The 18,574-nt window shown below is 40.0% G+C and overlaps 1 protein-coding gene and 1 pseudogene across 1 annotated transcript in view; one reads left to right on the forward strand and one right to left on the reverse strand.

Annotated features, from left to right (window-relative positions):
* Positions 1 to 15,803, reverse strand: part of LOC123812919 — a 28,160-nt pseudogene extending 12,357 nt beyond the window's left edge.
* Positions 1 to 18,574, forward strand: part of AFF4 (AF4/FMR2 family member 4) — a 91,573-nt gene that overhangs the window by 12,483 nt on the left and 60,516 nt on the right. Inside the window, exon 2 of the mRNA XM_045828871.1 lies at positions 17,230 to 17,356. Coding sequence (XP_045684827.1) covers positions 17,234 to 17,356 — 123 coding nt within the window. The 5' untranslated portion in view covers positions 17,230 to 17,233. The remainder of the gene's footprint in view (positions 1 to 17,229; positions 17,357 to 18,574) is intronic.

Consider the following 18,574-nt stretch of genomic DNA (forward strand, 5'->3'; position numbering starts at 1 on the left):
AAAAAATCATAATAGGTTCTGAACACTTTAAACTGCTTTTGAGTTTTCTTTTTTCTTCCCCCTTGGTCATTGCAACTAGATTGCCAATTTTTTTTTTTTAATAGAAAGAGGAAAACATCAGTGTGTGGTTGCCTTTTGTGTGCCCACTTCTGGGGATCTGGCCGGCAATCCAGGCATGTGCCCTGACTGGGAATTGAAACAGTGACCCTTTGGTTTGCAGATTGGCACTCAGTCTACTGAGTCACAGCAGCCAGGGTTTAAGGTTTGTCAATTTTCTTGATCTTTCAAAGAATCAATTTTTGGTTTTCTTCATTTTCTCTATTATTGGGTTGGCCAAAAAGCCTGTTTAATTTTTTTCCGTAAAAGACACATTTTTTCATTTTCACCAATTACTTTATTGATTTGGATATTTTGAGTATGTCAGCTATCTCCTACTATTGGGTTTCTAGTGGGTAGAGGCTGGGGTGCTGCTAAACATCTTCCAGTGCATATGACAGCCCCACAGCAAAGAATTATTTGGCCAAATGTCAGTAGTACCAAGAAACTTCACGAATCACTTTTGACACATTTGATCAGTCACAGCCCCTTCTCCATACACTGCACCAATCTTTTTTTTTTTTGTTGCATTTCAGCTGCGTTTTTAACCTTTCTTGAAATACTAAAGCATAATATGCTGAAAATGTATATTTTCTTTCATCATTAATATTAAAATGGATGCACAAAAATTCACTAATTCTGATGTTTTTAAAAAATGCACACTGATCTGACAGCTATCACAATACATTCTAACAAAGTTGTTTTGAATGAAGTAAAAAAAACTAAGCACTACTAGAGCCATATTACAGAAAAAAAAATGAACTTTTTGGCCAACCCACCATGTCCTATTCTCTATTTTATTTATTTCTACTTTAATCTTTATTATTTCAGATCTTTCTCTTCACTTAATATCAGTGTTTAAAGTGAGAAATTTCCCTGTAAGCACTGCTTTAACTGCGTCTGATAAGATTTAGTATTGGGTTTTGTTTTCATTATCTCAAAGGATTTCCTAATTCCCCTTGTGATTGCTTCTTTGACTAATTGGTTCTTTAGGAGTTTATTTGTTAATTCCCAATTTTCTTTCTCTTCTTGATTTGTAATTTCATCCCAGCATGATCTGAGAACATACTTCGTATGATTTTAATCCTTCTAAATTTATTTAGATTTGTTTTGTGCCCTAACATAATCTATCCTGGAGAATGTTCCATGTGCACTTGAGAAGAATGTGTATTCCACTTGTTACAAAAAGGAATGGTTACCAAAAAATTCCCCCTCTGGGGACCCAGAGGCCTCCCGGCCTGTATCCTGTTACAAATCCCCCCTTTCAAATACACTCCTTCGTAATCATATAAAGGACAATGGGTGAACGTCTCTTCTTCTTGTAGGTATTTCCTGCTGGACATGGCTGCCGTCCTACCCACCCTTGGTTCCGGGAGTCTCTAAAAGAGTTGGGGGGGGGGTGGCATAGAGGGTGGCCTTCCCATGAGGGGAAGGACCTTGCAGGGTCCAGGTCAATTTGGCTATTATTGGGGAGAAGCAGGCTCGATGTCCAAAGGCTGGCATTACTGGACATCGTATTATGGAGGTGACAGATTTGGCAAGAGGGTTAGAAGGCACAATTAAACCATAACCACTAAATCACAAAGGCAGGGGCCAATTCTTCAATGCCCCACATTAGGAATAGAAAAGTTTGTCTGGGGGAAGGTATGCAAGTCATGCTACACTTGTCCAAAGCCCTTTGCCCACTATCCTTAGCTCAGGGTGAGAGGAATATTTTAGGATTTCCCCCCTTTTCAGATTTCTGGGCCCTTTCTGTCCAAGCCATTAGGTCAGAAAGGGAAAATCAGTTTTAAAGTGGAGTCCACAGACTGCCCCAACACTTCACTGACCCAGCCACTTAGTTCAGCCAAACTGTTGAGTCTCAGGAGTTGGTGATGAGGATGAGCTCCTTAAGGGAGGTCTATATTGCAACTAGTCACTAAGGTAATGAGGTCATAGGCATACGCCCTATGAGAACAGAAGATAGAATGCACATGTTAATTCATACAACAACCCGCAAGCCAGTCTCTGTGCCTATGAGACTGTCTTTTGGGAAGACATCCAGTTTTAAGGTCTTTGCTGAAATGACATTTAACAGCAGCAATTTGACCTGTCCTTCATGCCTGTAAATTGAACATCTTTGGTGATATTACAAACCCAGTTTCAACTTCCAAATGGAAAAATACTTTCAAGACAGCCGAGCTGTTCTGATGTCCAATATTGACCATTGTGATTGTCCCTGAACCATGATTTTTCTCAAGGTCACCCTCATTGTCATTAAAAAGACTACATTGAGTCTAGTTTTTAATTTTGCCTGTTTGTTAGCATAAACATGCCAAGGGCAGCCTGGATCACCTATGATACTTTAAGTTCACTTTGCTGGAACTTAAAGCAGGGAACCATCCTGTGGATTGACCATTTAGTTCACCCTTCAGGGCACAGAAGCTGAGCCACACACCTGCCATCTGGCTTCGCCTGTACCAGTTGTTTCAGTGAAGTCCTTGAGGCTTCTACTGTGTCTACAGGTTCCTTTTCAGCCATCTTTCAGGAAAGCAGCCTTCGTTCCTTCCCTGGAAAGACTGCCACGAACCACATAACTGACCATGGTATAAGGCTTTTTCTCGTGGGCTTTTACTAGCTTCTCAAGTCAACCCCAGTTCCTCAGGGCTTTCTGGTGACAACCAGAAATGCTTCCTTCCGGCAAGACATTCCAGTCAAAATCTTGGTTAACAAAACCACCATTTAATGACTAGTCTAATTAATTTTATGCAAAGAAACCTTATGTCATCACTCATTCCTTCAGAATGCCAAATTCTGAGGGGATCAGGTAGAGAGAAAAAATACAAAGCATGAAGGAAAATCCTCGTCCTGCTATCCACCAAGATTGCACCTCCATGCTTTATGTCTTCCACTACTAACACCACATAATTTCTTTCCAAAACTTTCAAACTTCTACAACCTTCCTTATTTCCATATCTTGCACTTTCTAACGTAGTGTGAAGTTTTAACTTTTCCTGGGAAACCTCAGTTTCCTTTTCAGAGCAGATACAGAGCAAAATTCAAAACACAGAGTTCCAGAAGAACAATACACAGGTAGAGGCATTCTCTTGTGCCAGTATGTCCACTGGTTCCCTGGCAGAAACATGCTTCTTTGTCTCAAGCTGAAATACTCATCAGCCCTGAGTGACCCTTCCTGGGTCCTCAGCCACAAAGGCATTCTCCCTAACTGTTTACAGGTGACCTTTCCCAGGTCTTTAGATACAGAGGATTTCCAGTCAGAACCAGAGCAAAATTCAAACCACATTCCCATAAAATCAGAAAACAAGTAGTTGAGGTTTCTTTTCCTCCAGGTTTAAAACTGTGACAACCTTCATACATATTTTTACTCATCCAAATTTAACCATAATTCACTTTTAATTCCTGTTCCTTTCCACATTGGGAAGGACTTTACTTAAACTCAGTACCTGGAAGCTAAGAGTCCCTAGCAATACAAGTATCTTCCACTAAAAGTACCTAGATTTGCAGGGACATCCTGCAGCTTTCTGAAGCTTAGGCCTTGCAGACACCCTATAATACATATGGTCACCCTTGGACCCTGGTTCATGACTTTCAGAACCAGAGCCATCCCTATCAGAACCAGTTGCACAGAGAACCCAACTGGTGCAGTGCCCACACAGCACCTAATCTAAAGAGAACACTTAGCCCAACACCATGCTGGATTCCAAGATGATGGAACTCTCACGTGACCCATGATCCACAACGGCAGAGTGGCCAGGTGCCACATCCAAAATGGCGGCACCCACACAAACTGGGTCGTCCAGGATGCCGACACCCATGCATGGCCCATCTGCCACAGTGGGATACTCACGTGATTCATCCTCCATTTTACCCAAAATGGCGGGGTGCCCACATGGCTTGCTATCTGATCCCCAACATGAATACAGGCTTGACTTACAGAGGCTATGGGTTCCTTTCCTTCCCAAACTTGCTCCTTTACACCATTCTGGCATTCCTGGCAACCAGTGCCTTGAGCTGGGGTGCAGGGCAGTTACCTGAGACTGGGAAGTCCCCACAGCCATGCTCCAGGGATCGGTCTGCCCCAGGTGGCTAGAACCTGAGTACAGGTTCCCTTAGTCCCATCAGGGCTCACCAAAACTGTAAGCGAGCAGACAGGGCAGCCTGGAAGCAGCATATTAACCAAACCATATCTATAATTCATTATTCCAAAACAGTGTCAGAAACAAGTTTTCAGCTAAACCACCACACTTCTCTGATGCCTTCCCAGATCCATTTCCTTTTTACTTTCCTGGGCATGATTAGGTGGCCGATGTCCTCAAGAAGGGTGCAAAGAAATTCTCAGAGACAGGGATAATTCTGCAGCCTCATTTTCCTACAACTGAGGGGGTTGGTCTCCCACTCGCAATTCTCAGCCACGTGTCAGGCACCAAAAACTGTTACCAAAAGGGGGAGCTCAGATACTATTATCAAAATAAGTCCCCTCCCCTGGGGTCTTTCTAGACAGGTTCTTCTTGCCCACCACCAGGGTGTTACGAATTGTGGCTCTCAGTGCCAGAGTTTGGTAAAAAGGAAAGGAATTATTTATTCAAAAGTTATACAGGTTTAAAGTAATGGCGGAGTGTTGCCATTAAAATCCCAAAGTCCCTTTAAAACACCCTCACGCACACAGTCCTGCCTTCCCTGCTTTGCCTAGTCCGGCCAGTCAGGCGTCCCGAGTCTCAGGAAAATAGAAGTCCGTAGCTCAGCTAGACTCCCGGTTCCTCTGGGTAATCGGTTCCTTTGAGTAATCCGTGCTGGGTTGGGCAGGTCTCCCGCAGTCCCCAGCAGCATCAGCTGTGTTGCTGCCATGATTGCCATTTCTTAGCCCAAAACCACGTGGCACCTTCTTTTGTTCCTTTCACCTCTTTCCTTCCCAGATGATCTCATCCTCTGGTCTAGTCCTGCATTGTCTCTCTCCGTGGAGGGCCTGCCTGTCATTTAAATCTCAGCCTGGAACCTCCTCCTTAACTCCATTTCTGACTCCTCCCACAATCGGCTACACCTGCCAATACTCCTGCAGTTTTTGCTCTTCTTGGCCATAGTCAGTCTGGGCAGGTGTGGCCCTATGGTGTGGAGAGAACCATTTCAAGTTCTCGTGCAGGCGCTCTAGCCAGGGGAAGCTGCCTCCCAGCTACATTATGGGTTAAAGTCCCACCCACCTCACCTAGGCTGCTGTTGATATGCAAAATAACTTCCCACAGATAGGTGTGAAGCTAGTTTGTTATTGATATGTATAATAACTCAACAGCTCTGTTCCATCTCTCCCATCTCCCAGCCAGGTCTATGGGAGATATCCTGCATTCCTGGACACCCCAAGTTCTGGACCCCATTACAGATCCTCCCTTTGGGGGACCCTGGGGACTCCCAGCCTACACCCCATTACATGCTGACGATGAGTGGAGTGTACTGTACTTAATCGGTTAGGTCTGTTTATTTTAGTATTATTCAAGTTCAATGTATCAAATCCTGAGAGACTGTAATATTTGTTCCATTCATATTTACCTGTTTTAAAATCCTCACCTGAAGATATGTTTATTGATTTTAGAGGAAGAAAGAGGAAGGGAGAGAGAAGGGGGAGAGAGAGATTGAGGGAAACATTGATGTGAGAAACATCGACTGGTTGTCTCCTATATGCACCCCAGCCAGGGATCAAACCTGCAATCTAGGTATGTGCTCTGACCAGGAATTGAGATACTATTACTGAATGGACCACCATTTCTCCCGGGGTCCTCTCCTGGTCTAGGTTCGCCTTGCCCACTGCCAGGGAATTATAGCTCTCAATGCCAGAGATTGGTGAAAAGGGAAGGAACTATTTATTCAGAGGTTATATAGACTTAGAGTAATGATTTAATGTCTTCATTAAAGTCCCAAAGTCCCTTAAAACACCCACAAACACCCACAGTCCTTCCTTCCCCCCTTTGCCTAGTCTGGGGTATCACATCTCAGGAAAAGAAATAGAATTCCTTGACTCAGGTAGTCCCCGGTTCTTCCCAGTACCGTGCTCAGCTGGTAGGCCTCCCAAGGTTCCCAGCACCATCAGCTGTGTTGCTGGGATCTCCAGTTCCTAATCCAGCATGAGTTCTTTCACCCCTTTCCTTCCTGCAGCATCCCTCTGCATTCTTCCAAACTGCTAGGAGAGAGCTCTGCATCGCTGCTACATCTTGCCTTCTGGCTTCCTAAGCTGCATGGCAAAGGGAACCCCAAAGCCGAGTGGTTCTCCCTTGCATGGCTGCGTGCTGGGTGTAAATCCCAGTGCCAGTCTTCTTCTGCATCACCGTTTCCAACTCCTCCCACAATCAGCTACACCTGCCAGCATTCCTGTATTTTTCCAGCTTTTGGGCTGCCTTAGTGAGTCTGGGCAGGCGTGGCCCCATGGCGTGAAGCCAGTCACCTGCAAGCTCTAGAGCAGGCACTGTAACCAGGGGGAGTTGCCTCCCAGTTATGTCATGGGTCGAAGTCACTCCCATCTCCCTGTCTCAGAGCATGGGCACAGCTATTTAACATATCCATGAAACCAGTTAAAAGTTATAGATATGTTAAATGACCATTTCTGAGGTTATTTGCAAAATTGTTGCTATGCAAAACAGCTTGATGGCCCTGCTCTGTGTGTCCCATTCCCCAGTTCAGACTTGTCAGGGTGAGGACATCCTATATTTTTAATATTTTCTGAACTCCCTGAGTTCTGCACCCCATTACCCCTCCCTCTTTGGGGGGGCCCTGGCTGGCTCCTGCTACAAACCATCAACCTTTTGATAGATGGGACAGTGCTCAACCAGCTGAGCCACCCAGCCAGGGCCATATCCTTTATCTTTTGAATAACACCATATTATTTAAATGATGTGAGACCTCAGTTGTTTCTGATAGGGAAACAGGTGGTTTAAGCAGAAGGTTGGGAGCCTCAATTATTTAAGGGAATGTACTGGTATGAAGCCCATCGGGAAGGTAGAGGGAGAGTTGACAAATGATAGCAATCAAGATCCTTTTCAGTCTGATAACATTCCTTTAAAAAACCCCAGCTCTGTTGAGGTATAATTTGCAGTCCATAAAATTCCCTTCTTTTTAAGTGTACAAAGTAGTGATTTTTCATCAGTTCATAGAGTATGTAGCTATCACCACAATTTAATTGTACATTTCCATCACCCCAAAAAGATTTGTGCTCATTTGCAGTGACATTTCATTCTTTGTTTTACACTCTATTCTTGTACAGTGTTAAATAATCAGATACATTCAGATACTTCTCTCGTCTAATCCTTATCGTCACATTAATATGGACAGTTTACACAAAATAAAACTGAGGTTCAGGGAGGTTACTTACATAAGTCATGTATCTATTATGTTATATAACCGAAACTAAAAGTCAGCTATCCTTAATTGCCCCATTTACTAAATTGTAGTGCCTCTGTTACAGAACATGGGGGAGACAAAGGCAATGTACTGTTACCCGAAAGGAACCCCACCAGGTTCGTTATGTCTGCCGCCTTATAGGAAAGACATCTCTCAATGCCAGAGATTCGTGAAAAGGGAAGGAAATGTTTATTTAATGCTATACAAACTTAAAGTAGTGGCCTAATATCTTCATCAAAATCCCAAAGTCCCTTAAAACACCCACAAACACACATAGTCCTTCCTTTCCCCCTTTGCCCAGTCTGGGGTACCGTATCTCAGGAAAAGAAATAGAAGTCCGTGGCTCAGGCAGCCCCCAGTTCTTCCCAGTAATCCGTCTCGGCTGATAGGCCTTCCTCAGTTCTCAGCACCATCAGCTGTGTCTCTGGAATCTCTGCTAAAGCCGGGTGGTGGTTCCCCCTTCTAAACCTGCGTGGTTCTCTCCTTTCTATTGCCACAGCTACATGGTTCTCTCACATGTCCACCTGGCACAATAGCTGTGGAAGTCCCCACTCTGCCAAAGCCGCGTGCTTCTCTCCAATGGCTGCCGTGTCTCAGTTTTAAATCCCCGCGCCAATCTTCCTCTGCAGCCCCATTTCTGACTCCTCCCACAATCGGCTGCTCTTACCAACACTCTCATACCCTTCCGGCTTTACTGGGCTGCCATAAAGCAGTCTGGGCAGGCGTGGCCCCATGTCATGGAGCCAGTCATCTCCAAGCTGTCACACAGGTGCTGTAACTCAGGGGACCTGCCCCCCCCCCACCCAGTTACATCTTGGTGGGGAAGTTACTTCCATTCCCCTGACTCAAAGCATGGCTACAGCTATTTAACATATCTATGTAACCAGTTAAATGTTATAGATATGTTAAATGACCACACTAGAGGTTGGCTGCAAAGTTGTTGCTATGCAAAACAGCTTTCAATGGCCCTGCTTCATTTGTCCCTTCCTCCAAACCACACCTTTGGCAGGGTGGGGAGGGTGGTGGTGAGGACATCCTAATATTTTCTGAACACCTTGAGTTCTGGACCCCGTTCCAAATCCGTATTTGGTGCCCCCCTCTTGGCTGCACACTGTCACACCTCTACTGTTTACAGTTCAATGGAAGTTACATTAGTAACTTCTAATGTAATAGAACTTACATTACTTTGTTATGATATTTCAGAAGTTAATTAAGAGATGATTGCCTGTGTTGTTTTTTGGTTACTAGATATTTTATGTTTGAGAGTTTTTATTAGCAAGGTTACCACTCCACATGTGGCTTATCAAATAGTCCTTGCTTATACTAAATCAGCTGAATCGCCTGTGACTTGAGGAACTGGGTTTTGGGAAACAAGGGGTCATCTTCAGAATTAATACCTTAGCCTCTCAGATACTTACTATGGACAAATGAGGGAGGACCTCTCTTCCCCCAAATATTCATCTGGTAGATAATTACTGCACATGTACCATATGCTCTGAACTATTGCTGATGTTCTGAGGTTGCTCTTCTTAACCCCTCTCTCATCACCTTCTTTTTGTCCCTGAGAGTTCCGAAGGCTCTTCAGAGAAGTATAGATGACTGAGAAGTGACCTCTTGTAATTTGTCTAGCTCCCTATAAGTGCAGTTCCACTCGATGGAGCTCCTGTTAGTAAGTGGATGAGATTTACAATAGCAATGGTTGCAGAGACTGCCTGTCAAAGGCAGCTTCTCCTTCCTTCAGAACAGTGGTTATTTTTCAGCTGGTGTGCTGCAAGAATTTTTAAAGCATACAATACTTGACTATTTATTTAGTTAGGGGCACTAATCTCTTTTCCCTGAGATTGCCAAATCAAAGAATGACAGCAGGCTACACAACAATAGCCATCCAGTGTGAATGAATCAAAATTATACCTCTTTTTTGGGTTAGATCAGCAAATAATATATTTTTTGATGTGGTGCAGAATTTTAGTGATTTTTTTATGTGTGTCATGTGATGAAAAATGTTGAAAATTGCAGCCTTAGTACCCTAATCTCATGTTGTCCATAGTAAAATTCGCTTCTGATCTTTTTGGATACTAGATAACTGAGAAAGATACAGATAGCATAATGTCTATAGTATAGAAATTTATTATTTATTTATAATAGTTATAGTTATTTCACAGAAATAAAGAATGGAATGCTCTAGAGAGGCTGCGCAGACGCAGATCACAGTCTAAGGAAAGACAGACAAAGAGACTTGGAGAGATGGGGACAGATGTCAGCAGTGCTGTGAGGCTTGTATCTTACCAGGAAGCCATTGAGGAGAGTTCAGGCGTGGCTTGCAGGCAGAGTTCGGGAGTGCATTGGCAGGAGGAGGCAGAGGATTCGAAGAGGCTGTCAGTGTAGCTAACATAACAGTTTAATATAAGATTTAATGCTAACCTTGTGTTTCTCAGTTAAGATATGTGACAAACTGGGAAAAGCATAGTTATTACATAATCAAAAACTATTGCTTCAGTAGAAAAATGGGCAAAAGACATGAATTGGCATTTCACAAAAGAAGAAATTTGAATAAGTGACACATAAAATGATGTGCTATCTAACCGTCAGAGAAATTCAGTAGGATGCAGTTGATTGTGAGTTCTGTAAGGTCAGGGCCCTCTGTGTGTGTCTTTCTCTTCCATGTTACCCCTAGCTTCTAGTGCGGTGTGTAGCAATAGTAAATGAGCTCACATATTTGTTGAGTAAATGAAATAAACAAGTGACATTGGAATAATTTTCATTTTTACCTCTTCATTGGTGGTACAATTGAAAAAGACTCAGGTTGACTAGGAGTAAAAAGTGGCATGGTTGAAGGGCAATCTCATACTCTCTTGGTGGGGCTGTCAGCTGACAATCTTTTTGGAAAGCAATGTAGTGATATGTATTAAAATAGCACAGCAGATACCCTTTGACTCACCAATTCACATCTAGGAATTTATCTGAAGCTAAAATAGAGGGCACACATACACACTGTAACATTAGTAATACTAAATTCCTGATACAACCCTATCATCAGAGGAACTCGTTTATTGTTTATTAAATGAAATAAGAATTGCATATATAATATTTTGTACATGTATGGCTATATGTGACTCCTCACAGTGTTGTTTATTTCAGGGGAGTAAAATTATTGGTGCCAGGTTAGAGTTTTTGAGCAAAGAGCCAGTATTATTTTTATAATTGGAAAACCAAAACCATCAAGGTTTATCTCTTTTGGAAAGTAAATAGGTGGAAAAATACCTTTTATTTGTATTTACAGGAACAGTCAAAACATTTACTGAGGGCCAAGAAAAAAGATTTCGCTAAATCTGGAGACCTTCTGCAATCTTGTGTATGAAATTGGACATTCAGAGTTCAGTTTCCTTGTGTTTAGCATGTGAGGTTGTTAGTTGGCACATTCTGATGTTGGTGGAGTTAGTTGTATCTAATTCTTACCAATATATTCAACACCTGACAATTCTACTTCTGAGTTTATCATAAAGAGATAGGTGATCAGTCGTATCACATACATATTGCATCTACTTTTTTTTTTCCCCACAAAACAAGAATTATGGAAATTCCTCCAAGTTAATTGGCAAAGATCTACCTCATTTATTCTAATAAGCCATAGTTTAACCATTTACTTATCCATTTCTCTGTTCTTGAGCACTCAGTTATTTTCGGTTGTTTCATCCCTAAAAACAGTGCTGCCCGTACGTGTCTTTGTAACTCTTGACTGTGCTTTATTCCTATGAGTACATAAAATCCTTCGAGTGAGGCTGCTAGGCTGGACGATTTATTTTTTCTGGCTGAGTTTGAAACATGGCTTCAACATTTTAAAAACTCTGCTCTTAGCCCTGGCTGGCGTAGCTCAGTGGATTGAGCGCTGGCTGGGAACCAAAGTGTCCCAGGTTCGATTCCCAGCTAGGGTACATTTCTGGGTTGCAGGCCATAACCCCCAGCAACCGCACATTGATGTTTCTCTCTCTCTCTGCCTCTCCCTCTCCCTCTCCCCCTTCCTTCCCTCCCCAAAAAATAAATAAATAAAATCTTAAAAAAAAAAAAACTCTGCTCTTAGAAAGTACTTGGTTTTTAATTATTGTTATTAAATAAAACATTCCTTTCTCATTGAATTGGATTTGTTAACTATTAAAATCTTATATATCTCTGGATTGATTTCTGGTCTCTATTTTACTGATTGGTTTGTTCATTTCTGTGCACTGTCATGCTATTTTGATGGCTTTGTGGTAAGTTTTAGTACTTAGGGTGGCAAATTCTTGTTCTCTTCCCAGTACTAAGTATATAATAGGTGTTTTTGCATATTGATTAATAAGTACACTTAGTAAATGATAAATATTAAATGAATTTGGGATGCTCATTTACTTCTCTGGAAACTGAAGTTGGCACATCGATGGTGTCTCCTCCTAGCCAAGAATGGCATTGCACTTTCTCAAGTGTAAATAGTGACAAGGGAGGAGTTGAAGAGTATTGGATGATCAGTATGATTTTGAAGGTGCAAGGGGGCACACTTTAGGGATGAGAGGAGTATGTGAAGCCCTAGAGAAGAGAATTCTCTATAGTAAATCCCAAGGCTAAAAAATGCTGGATAGCACCCATATGCTCTTTTCCTTCCATCTTTTATCTCAAAAAAAAATTTCAAAACTACAGGAAAGGTATAATATATTGAGTTGGCCAAAAAGTTCATTTGTTTTTTTCTGTAAGATGGTTCTAGTAGCACTTAGTTGTCTTTAGTGTTATTCAGAACAATTTTGTTAGGTTGTGTTGTGATGGCTGTCTCATCTGTGTGCATTAAAAAACTTAACCGAATTGGTGAATTTTTGTGCAGCCATTTTAATATTGATGATGGAAGAAGATACACAATATTTTTGGCATATTATGCTTTATTATTTCAAGAAAGTTTAAAAACGCAACTGAAATGCAAAAAAAATGGGTGCAGTGTATGGAGAAGGTACTGTGATTGATCGTGTCAAAAACAGTTTGCAAAGTTTCGTTCTGGAGAGTTTTTGCTGGATGGTGCTGCACGGTCGGGTAGACCAGTAGAAGTTGATAGCAATGAAATGGAGACATTGATTGAGAACAATCAATGTTATACCACATGGGAGATGGTTGACACACTCAAAATATCCAAATCAATAGTAATTGGTGAAAATGAAAAATATGTATTTTATTTTTGGCCAACTGAATACATCCATATATCCTTTACCTAGATGTACCAGTTGTTAACATTTTTACTATAACTGCTGCTGGTACTACTACTGTCTCCCTTGCAGTATACACACACACACAAATATATGTAGATGTATATTCAGATAGATGCTGAACCATTTACGAGTTACAGGCATGATAATATTTCAACCGTGTATGTCCTAAGAATCAAGAACATTCTCCCATATAACCAAATGCAGTTATCACAGTTGGGAAATGTAACAGTAACATGATTTTCTGAAACACTGTCAACATTCATATTTCCCAGTAATGTTGTTCACAACCATTTTTTCCTCCCCATATCCCGGATCTGGGAAATGAAGGATATGTGCATGTAGCTGTGTCTTGTTCATTGTAGAAGGATGTAAAAGTGATCTGTAGCCTGTTCTGTTTGTGCAGAGTATCTTGTAATACTGATACTTTTGAAGAGTACAGGCCAGTTTCACAGTATGTTTCTCAACTTACATTTACCCATATGCTCTATACTCATGATTAAATTCAGATTAAATATTTTAAGCAGGAGGAATACCTAGTTGGTGATGTGTCTTATGTGTATTACATTGGAAGGCACAAGATGTCAGTTTGTTCTCTTATTAGTGATGTTAAAAGGTAGTGTTTACTGTACTTCTGTATTTTAAAGTTTTTTGTGTTTTTTTTTTTTTTGCAATTACTCTGCTGGGGAGTGATACTGAATAACTTCCCGTACCCCCTGTATTTCCCACCCAGTGCTTTTAGCATCCATTGATGATTCTTGCCTCAGTTATTACTTTAGCATCTGCAAAAAGGCAATTTTGTAATTCTTTTGTTTCTTCTACATTTATTGCTGGCATTCTTCTATAAAGAGGGACTTTTGTTCCCAGCTTTATTTCATTCTCTGATATTATTGCTCTGAACTCAGGAATTCTATTTTTATTCAACTGGTTATATTCCGTTCTTGTCTTCATTCATTTTGATGTTCATGTTTCTAAATATGACCAATGGGAGCCCTTTCAGGCTGGTTCCTGTGCCCTTATGATGTCTTCATCTGTTTTTGAGCATTTTCGTGCCGTTACAACAATATGTTTTAGGCACTCTTTGTGTTTTTCCTGCTACAGCTGTGGAATTAGCTATGCACCAAACAGTTCCATTCCATTTTTACGGGGAGTGATGTTAGACATACAAAACTGGGTGCTGACAGTACTTCTTTTTGTTGGGGCATCACTCTTTCAATGGGCAGAGCTAGAGACTCTATTCATTTTTTTAATATAAGCGTGAATTCACAATACTACTACTAACTTCTAATCTAATCTCTAGAGGTTCTTTTTCTTATTCCATTCTATATTTGTATCTCTCATGTATATTTAGTTTCTCATGATAAGATCCCTGATTCCCTAAAAAATCTAAATATATCCACTCATTTGCAGTCTTGTAATAATGAAATTGGTACATGATTATCACTACCAACAACAAACCAAAGTTGAAGATTTTTTGCATTTCTTTCTGTTCATGAACTGTTGTTTATAATTGTTTATAATTAATGTATAAACTTAACATACATACTTGATGGGTACTTAAAACAATTTACCTTAAATGATCAAAAATTTTAGATGGAGAACCCTCCTTTCTTCTTGACAGTTTTCTTTGTTTTTTCCCCAGAAAAATGTAGTTTGATATTTATTTGGTAAATAAAGGTTTGCACAGTGTAATAAATACAGTTTTTTTACAAATCTATTTTGAAAAGGTGGGTGTTTATTTGGGTTTCATACTCTTTAATTATTGGGTTGGCCAAAAAGTCTTTAATTTTTCCATGAAATAAAAAATATACTTTTTCATTTTCACCAATTACTTTATTGATTTGAATATTCTGAGTATGTCGGCTATTTCCCACTATTGCCTTCCAGTGGGTAGAGGCTGGGGTGCTGTTAAACATCTTCCAGTGCATACGACAGTCCCTCAGTAAAGAATTATTTGCCCTAAATGTCGGTAGTACCAAGAAACTTTGCAAATCACTTTTGACACATTTGATCAGTTGCAGCCCCTTCTCCATACACTGCACCAATCTTTTTTTTTTTTAGTTTCAGATGCCTTTTTACCTTTCTTGAAATAATAAACCATAATACACTAAAATGATGTTTATCTTCTTTCATCTTCTATATGAAAATGGCTGCCCCAAAATTCACCAATTTTGATAAGTTTTTAAAAAATGCACATTGATCTGACAGCTGTCACAATACAGTCTAACAAAGTTGTTTTGAATGAAGTAAAGACAACTAAGCACTACTAGAGCCATCTTACAGAAAAAAACTAAACAAACTTTTTGGCCAACCCAATACTTCATCCATCAGTTGTTTTACTTCTTTGTGTCTTGTAATTGCTAGGCTTATACAGTCCTGAAGCTTAGCCCCAGTCATCCCACTTCCACCTGGTTTGTGAAGACAGCATAGCTTGCCTTCCTCATCCACTACTTCTGTTAGGGTTCTAGTGGCCAGATGGTCCTCCTCTCTGGCAGGGTCAACTGTAAGCAGAGTGTTACCAAACACTGCAGAGGAAAGAGCAACTGGATGAGTTTTAATGTTCAAATAACTTTTCTTTTTTAAATTAACTTCTACTCAAGCAGTTTCTTCATTTGTAGTAATTTCAGACAACTGTACATTTTTAAAAAGCTGCTAACAAAGCAAATGTACAGGCATCCAAAATATTTCCATCATAGTCTAGGCAAACGAGACCACAGTGTAGAACCGAAGTGTGCTGTTCTGGAGAGATGCGCAAGTCCTCTTTCCAAATTATCTGTGAATTTTTAATGACATCTGCAATGAACTGGTAGCCACTTGCATCTCTTCTTCAGCTGGTCCAGACCGAAATCTGGGAACACAGAGGTGGTAGATCCACATTAGGAACAACCATATCCTTTATTAGGGGCATCTTTGATGGTGCTGCAAATTCTGCAAATTACTGAAGTATTTCCCAGCTTCACTAAAGCAGAACCATCTGCAGTATTAATTGAACCTATGTTGACAGTGTGGTTCCAAATTCACTAAGTTCTTCTCCATTGGGATGGCAGTTGTCTTTAAAATTCTTCTGTAATACTCCAGAGGTTCTACAGTTTTGAACCCAGCCGCCATCTTCCATCCTGCATGCCTGCCCCTGACAGTTTTTTAAAATTAATTTATCTGATAGTCCCATAGGTTTTGTTGTAATATAGCAATTTGCTAATTTTAAAAACAATCCTATTTTAGCACAATAGTTTTACATACCCTGAGGGAATAGTTTTGCCTGTACTGCAAAGATACACTTCAAATTGACTCATTTAAATTTTATGTTACTTTCAGGGGAGCTCAGATTACTGGAATGATTGCTTTTTGGGAAATTTTATTTTACCTTAGGCAGAGATATTGATGTTCAAAGAAACAGGAGGTAAAAAGTGGAACCTATGAATTAGATGCAAAAATAAGTCAGACCAGAAAAAAATGAGAAAATAAGAGCTACAACTGCGATATTTGTTCCTCTAAAGAATCAGTTAATTTAGTTCTGATTAATGGCAGTCTTGTTAAAAGGGAAACATTCAGTTGGATGACTTTCATTGTATAAGAAAAGAAAACAATTTTTGTAATTGTCTAGAAATGCTGCACAAGTATAACCTATTTATTCCCTTTGGCCTCCAGCAGGAGTTTTGTTGTTGTTTTTTTAATCAAAACTAGGACATATTGTTTAATGTATCTCTAGGGAAGAGTGTTGTGCAGTCCCTGGTAATTCCTTGTCCAGGGTTTGAAAACCTTTTGCATTATTATCTTTTTAACCAAAATCCCTGCTGCTGTAAATAAACTATTTTCTTTAGTTTATTCTTAGCGAAAGCACAACGTACTGTCGTGATTATAGAAATGATATCCTCGTTTTTTGTTTATCCTAGAAGACTTTTCAACACAATTTTGACTACTATTACTAACCGAAGTTAATTTTAGATTCTATTGCTAAAAGCCTCAGTTTTTCCATTTATTGGTGTTAATTTAAACATTAATGTATTTAGAGCAGACGTGTCATATTTTAGAGAATCTAGAGCAACAGCAAAGCTGAGGTCAAACTGCTATAAGGATGGACACCAGGAAAGCTGTGTTTGGGACAAGATAGATGGCAAGATAGATGGCAAGGAGAGAAAAGCACTGGACCCCGGTGTGGAGGGGTTGGTAGGTGGGAGTAGGTTGTTTGCCTCTATTGGCACAGAACAGTTAGATTTTTGAAGAGGAAGCCACAGAGAGCTTACAGGAATTATTAAGCATTTGGGTTAAAGTACTACCTTTCCTCTGCATGTATACGTTTTGGCTGACTTTTAGCTAGTAGGGTAGTTTAAAAGTTTATAAGGTTAAGTGTTTCAGTGAAGTAGTGTTAGTTGATAAAACCATTGCCAAAACTCAGCTTCAGCACTAATGCCTGTTATTGCTTGGAAGTCAAAAGGAAATCTCTGTTTGAAACATTAAATTGACAAAATCAGTACAGAAGACTTAATATTTCCTTTTTTGTTTTGTGGTGTAAAGACTGTGTTTCTCTCCATAGCAACATGAACCGTGAAGACCGGAATGTGCTGCGTATGAAAGAACGGGAAAGGCGGAATCAGGAGATACAGCAGGGTGAAGACCCCTTCCCGCCTAGCTCTCCTCTCTTTGCTGAGCCATACAAAGTCGTAAGTACTTCTTCTCTGAATGTTGTTTTTCCCTGATAGCATGGCATTTTTGCTTTAAAATGTTTAAACTTAAGTTTTTATATTAGAAAAGAGTTGCTGTGCATACCATTTAACATTTTTTTTCTTTCCTCTAAGTACACTGTACTTTGCTGGAGACTTTTACTGGATATAACATGCATACAGAAAAATACACAAACCGTATTATATATATAGCTAGAAGAATTTTCACAACATGAACAACCTGATGTAATCAGTAGCTAGATCAAGAAATAGAGTATTACTAGGGCCCTAAAGTCATCCTCATTGCCCCCAGTCCCGACGGCTGTCCTGTAATTTTGAGAATGTGTTCTAGAGTAGCGCAGACAATTTATGTCTGTGCTCCTGGCTCTGCTATGGACTCTGAGCAGGCACTTCACCTTCCCAAGCCTTGAATTAAATTAAAGTTCTGTGAAGCAGTCTGCATCGTCTTCTGTTTTCTAGGTTCTTCAGGTATAGCATCAATCAAAGAGAAATATATTTCCTAGAGTCTTGTTTTTCCCTATTTGCTTATTCAGTTAACTAAGTTTCAGTGACTTACTAGTGTGTTTGAATAAATATATCTTCAGTATCTGTTTCCTGTTATCATATGCTAAATTCTCTGGTTTTCTTTGTAGTGTATTTAATGCTTAATTAACAATATCAGAGTTAGATGAAAGCATGCTGTTCGAAGTGTTCAATAAACGGAACCAGTTGCTTTCTTCGTAACTGCCATTGTGCTTGGTACAGGATTACACGAAACACTGAACGGTGCCACTTCCAGTGACTCTGGTGTATATTCATCTCTTGTTTAATAGGGGTCAGATTGATTTTCAAATAATTTAAAGTCATTATTGATTTATGCCAACCTCAGAATAAAATAGTTGTGGCTTGGTCTGGATTTCCTTTTAATATAATTGGTAAGCTTTCTTCCGTGTGTGAATATGAAAGAGTGCTCAAGCTTGTAGACATCTTAGGCTTTCTCATTATTCAAGAGTAATTCTTGAAGTTTAAAGTAGGTACTGTTAACTTCAAATGTTAGAGCATTTATTGGCTAGAATTAATAGTCAGGATTTAAAAGTTATTTATTTTTTAAATTGAATTTATTGGGGAGGATTTAAAACTTTGATTAGTGGATTTTCCATGTTTAATTTGTTGCTGGGACTTTTAGCTTAATGAGTCAAGGTAAAGAGGAATTAAAAT

The sequence above is a fragment of the Phyllostomus hastatus genome, unplaced genomic scaffold, assembly GCF_019186645.2.
Source record: "Phyllostomus hastatus isolate PE091 unplaced genomic scaffold, TTU_PhHast_1.1 phas_contig_150, whole genome shotgun sequence".
NCBI lineage: Eukaryota > Metazoa > Chordata > Mammalia > Chiroptera > Phyllostomidae > Phyllostomus > Phyllostomus hastatus.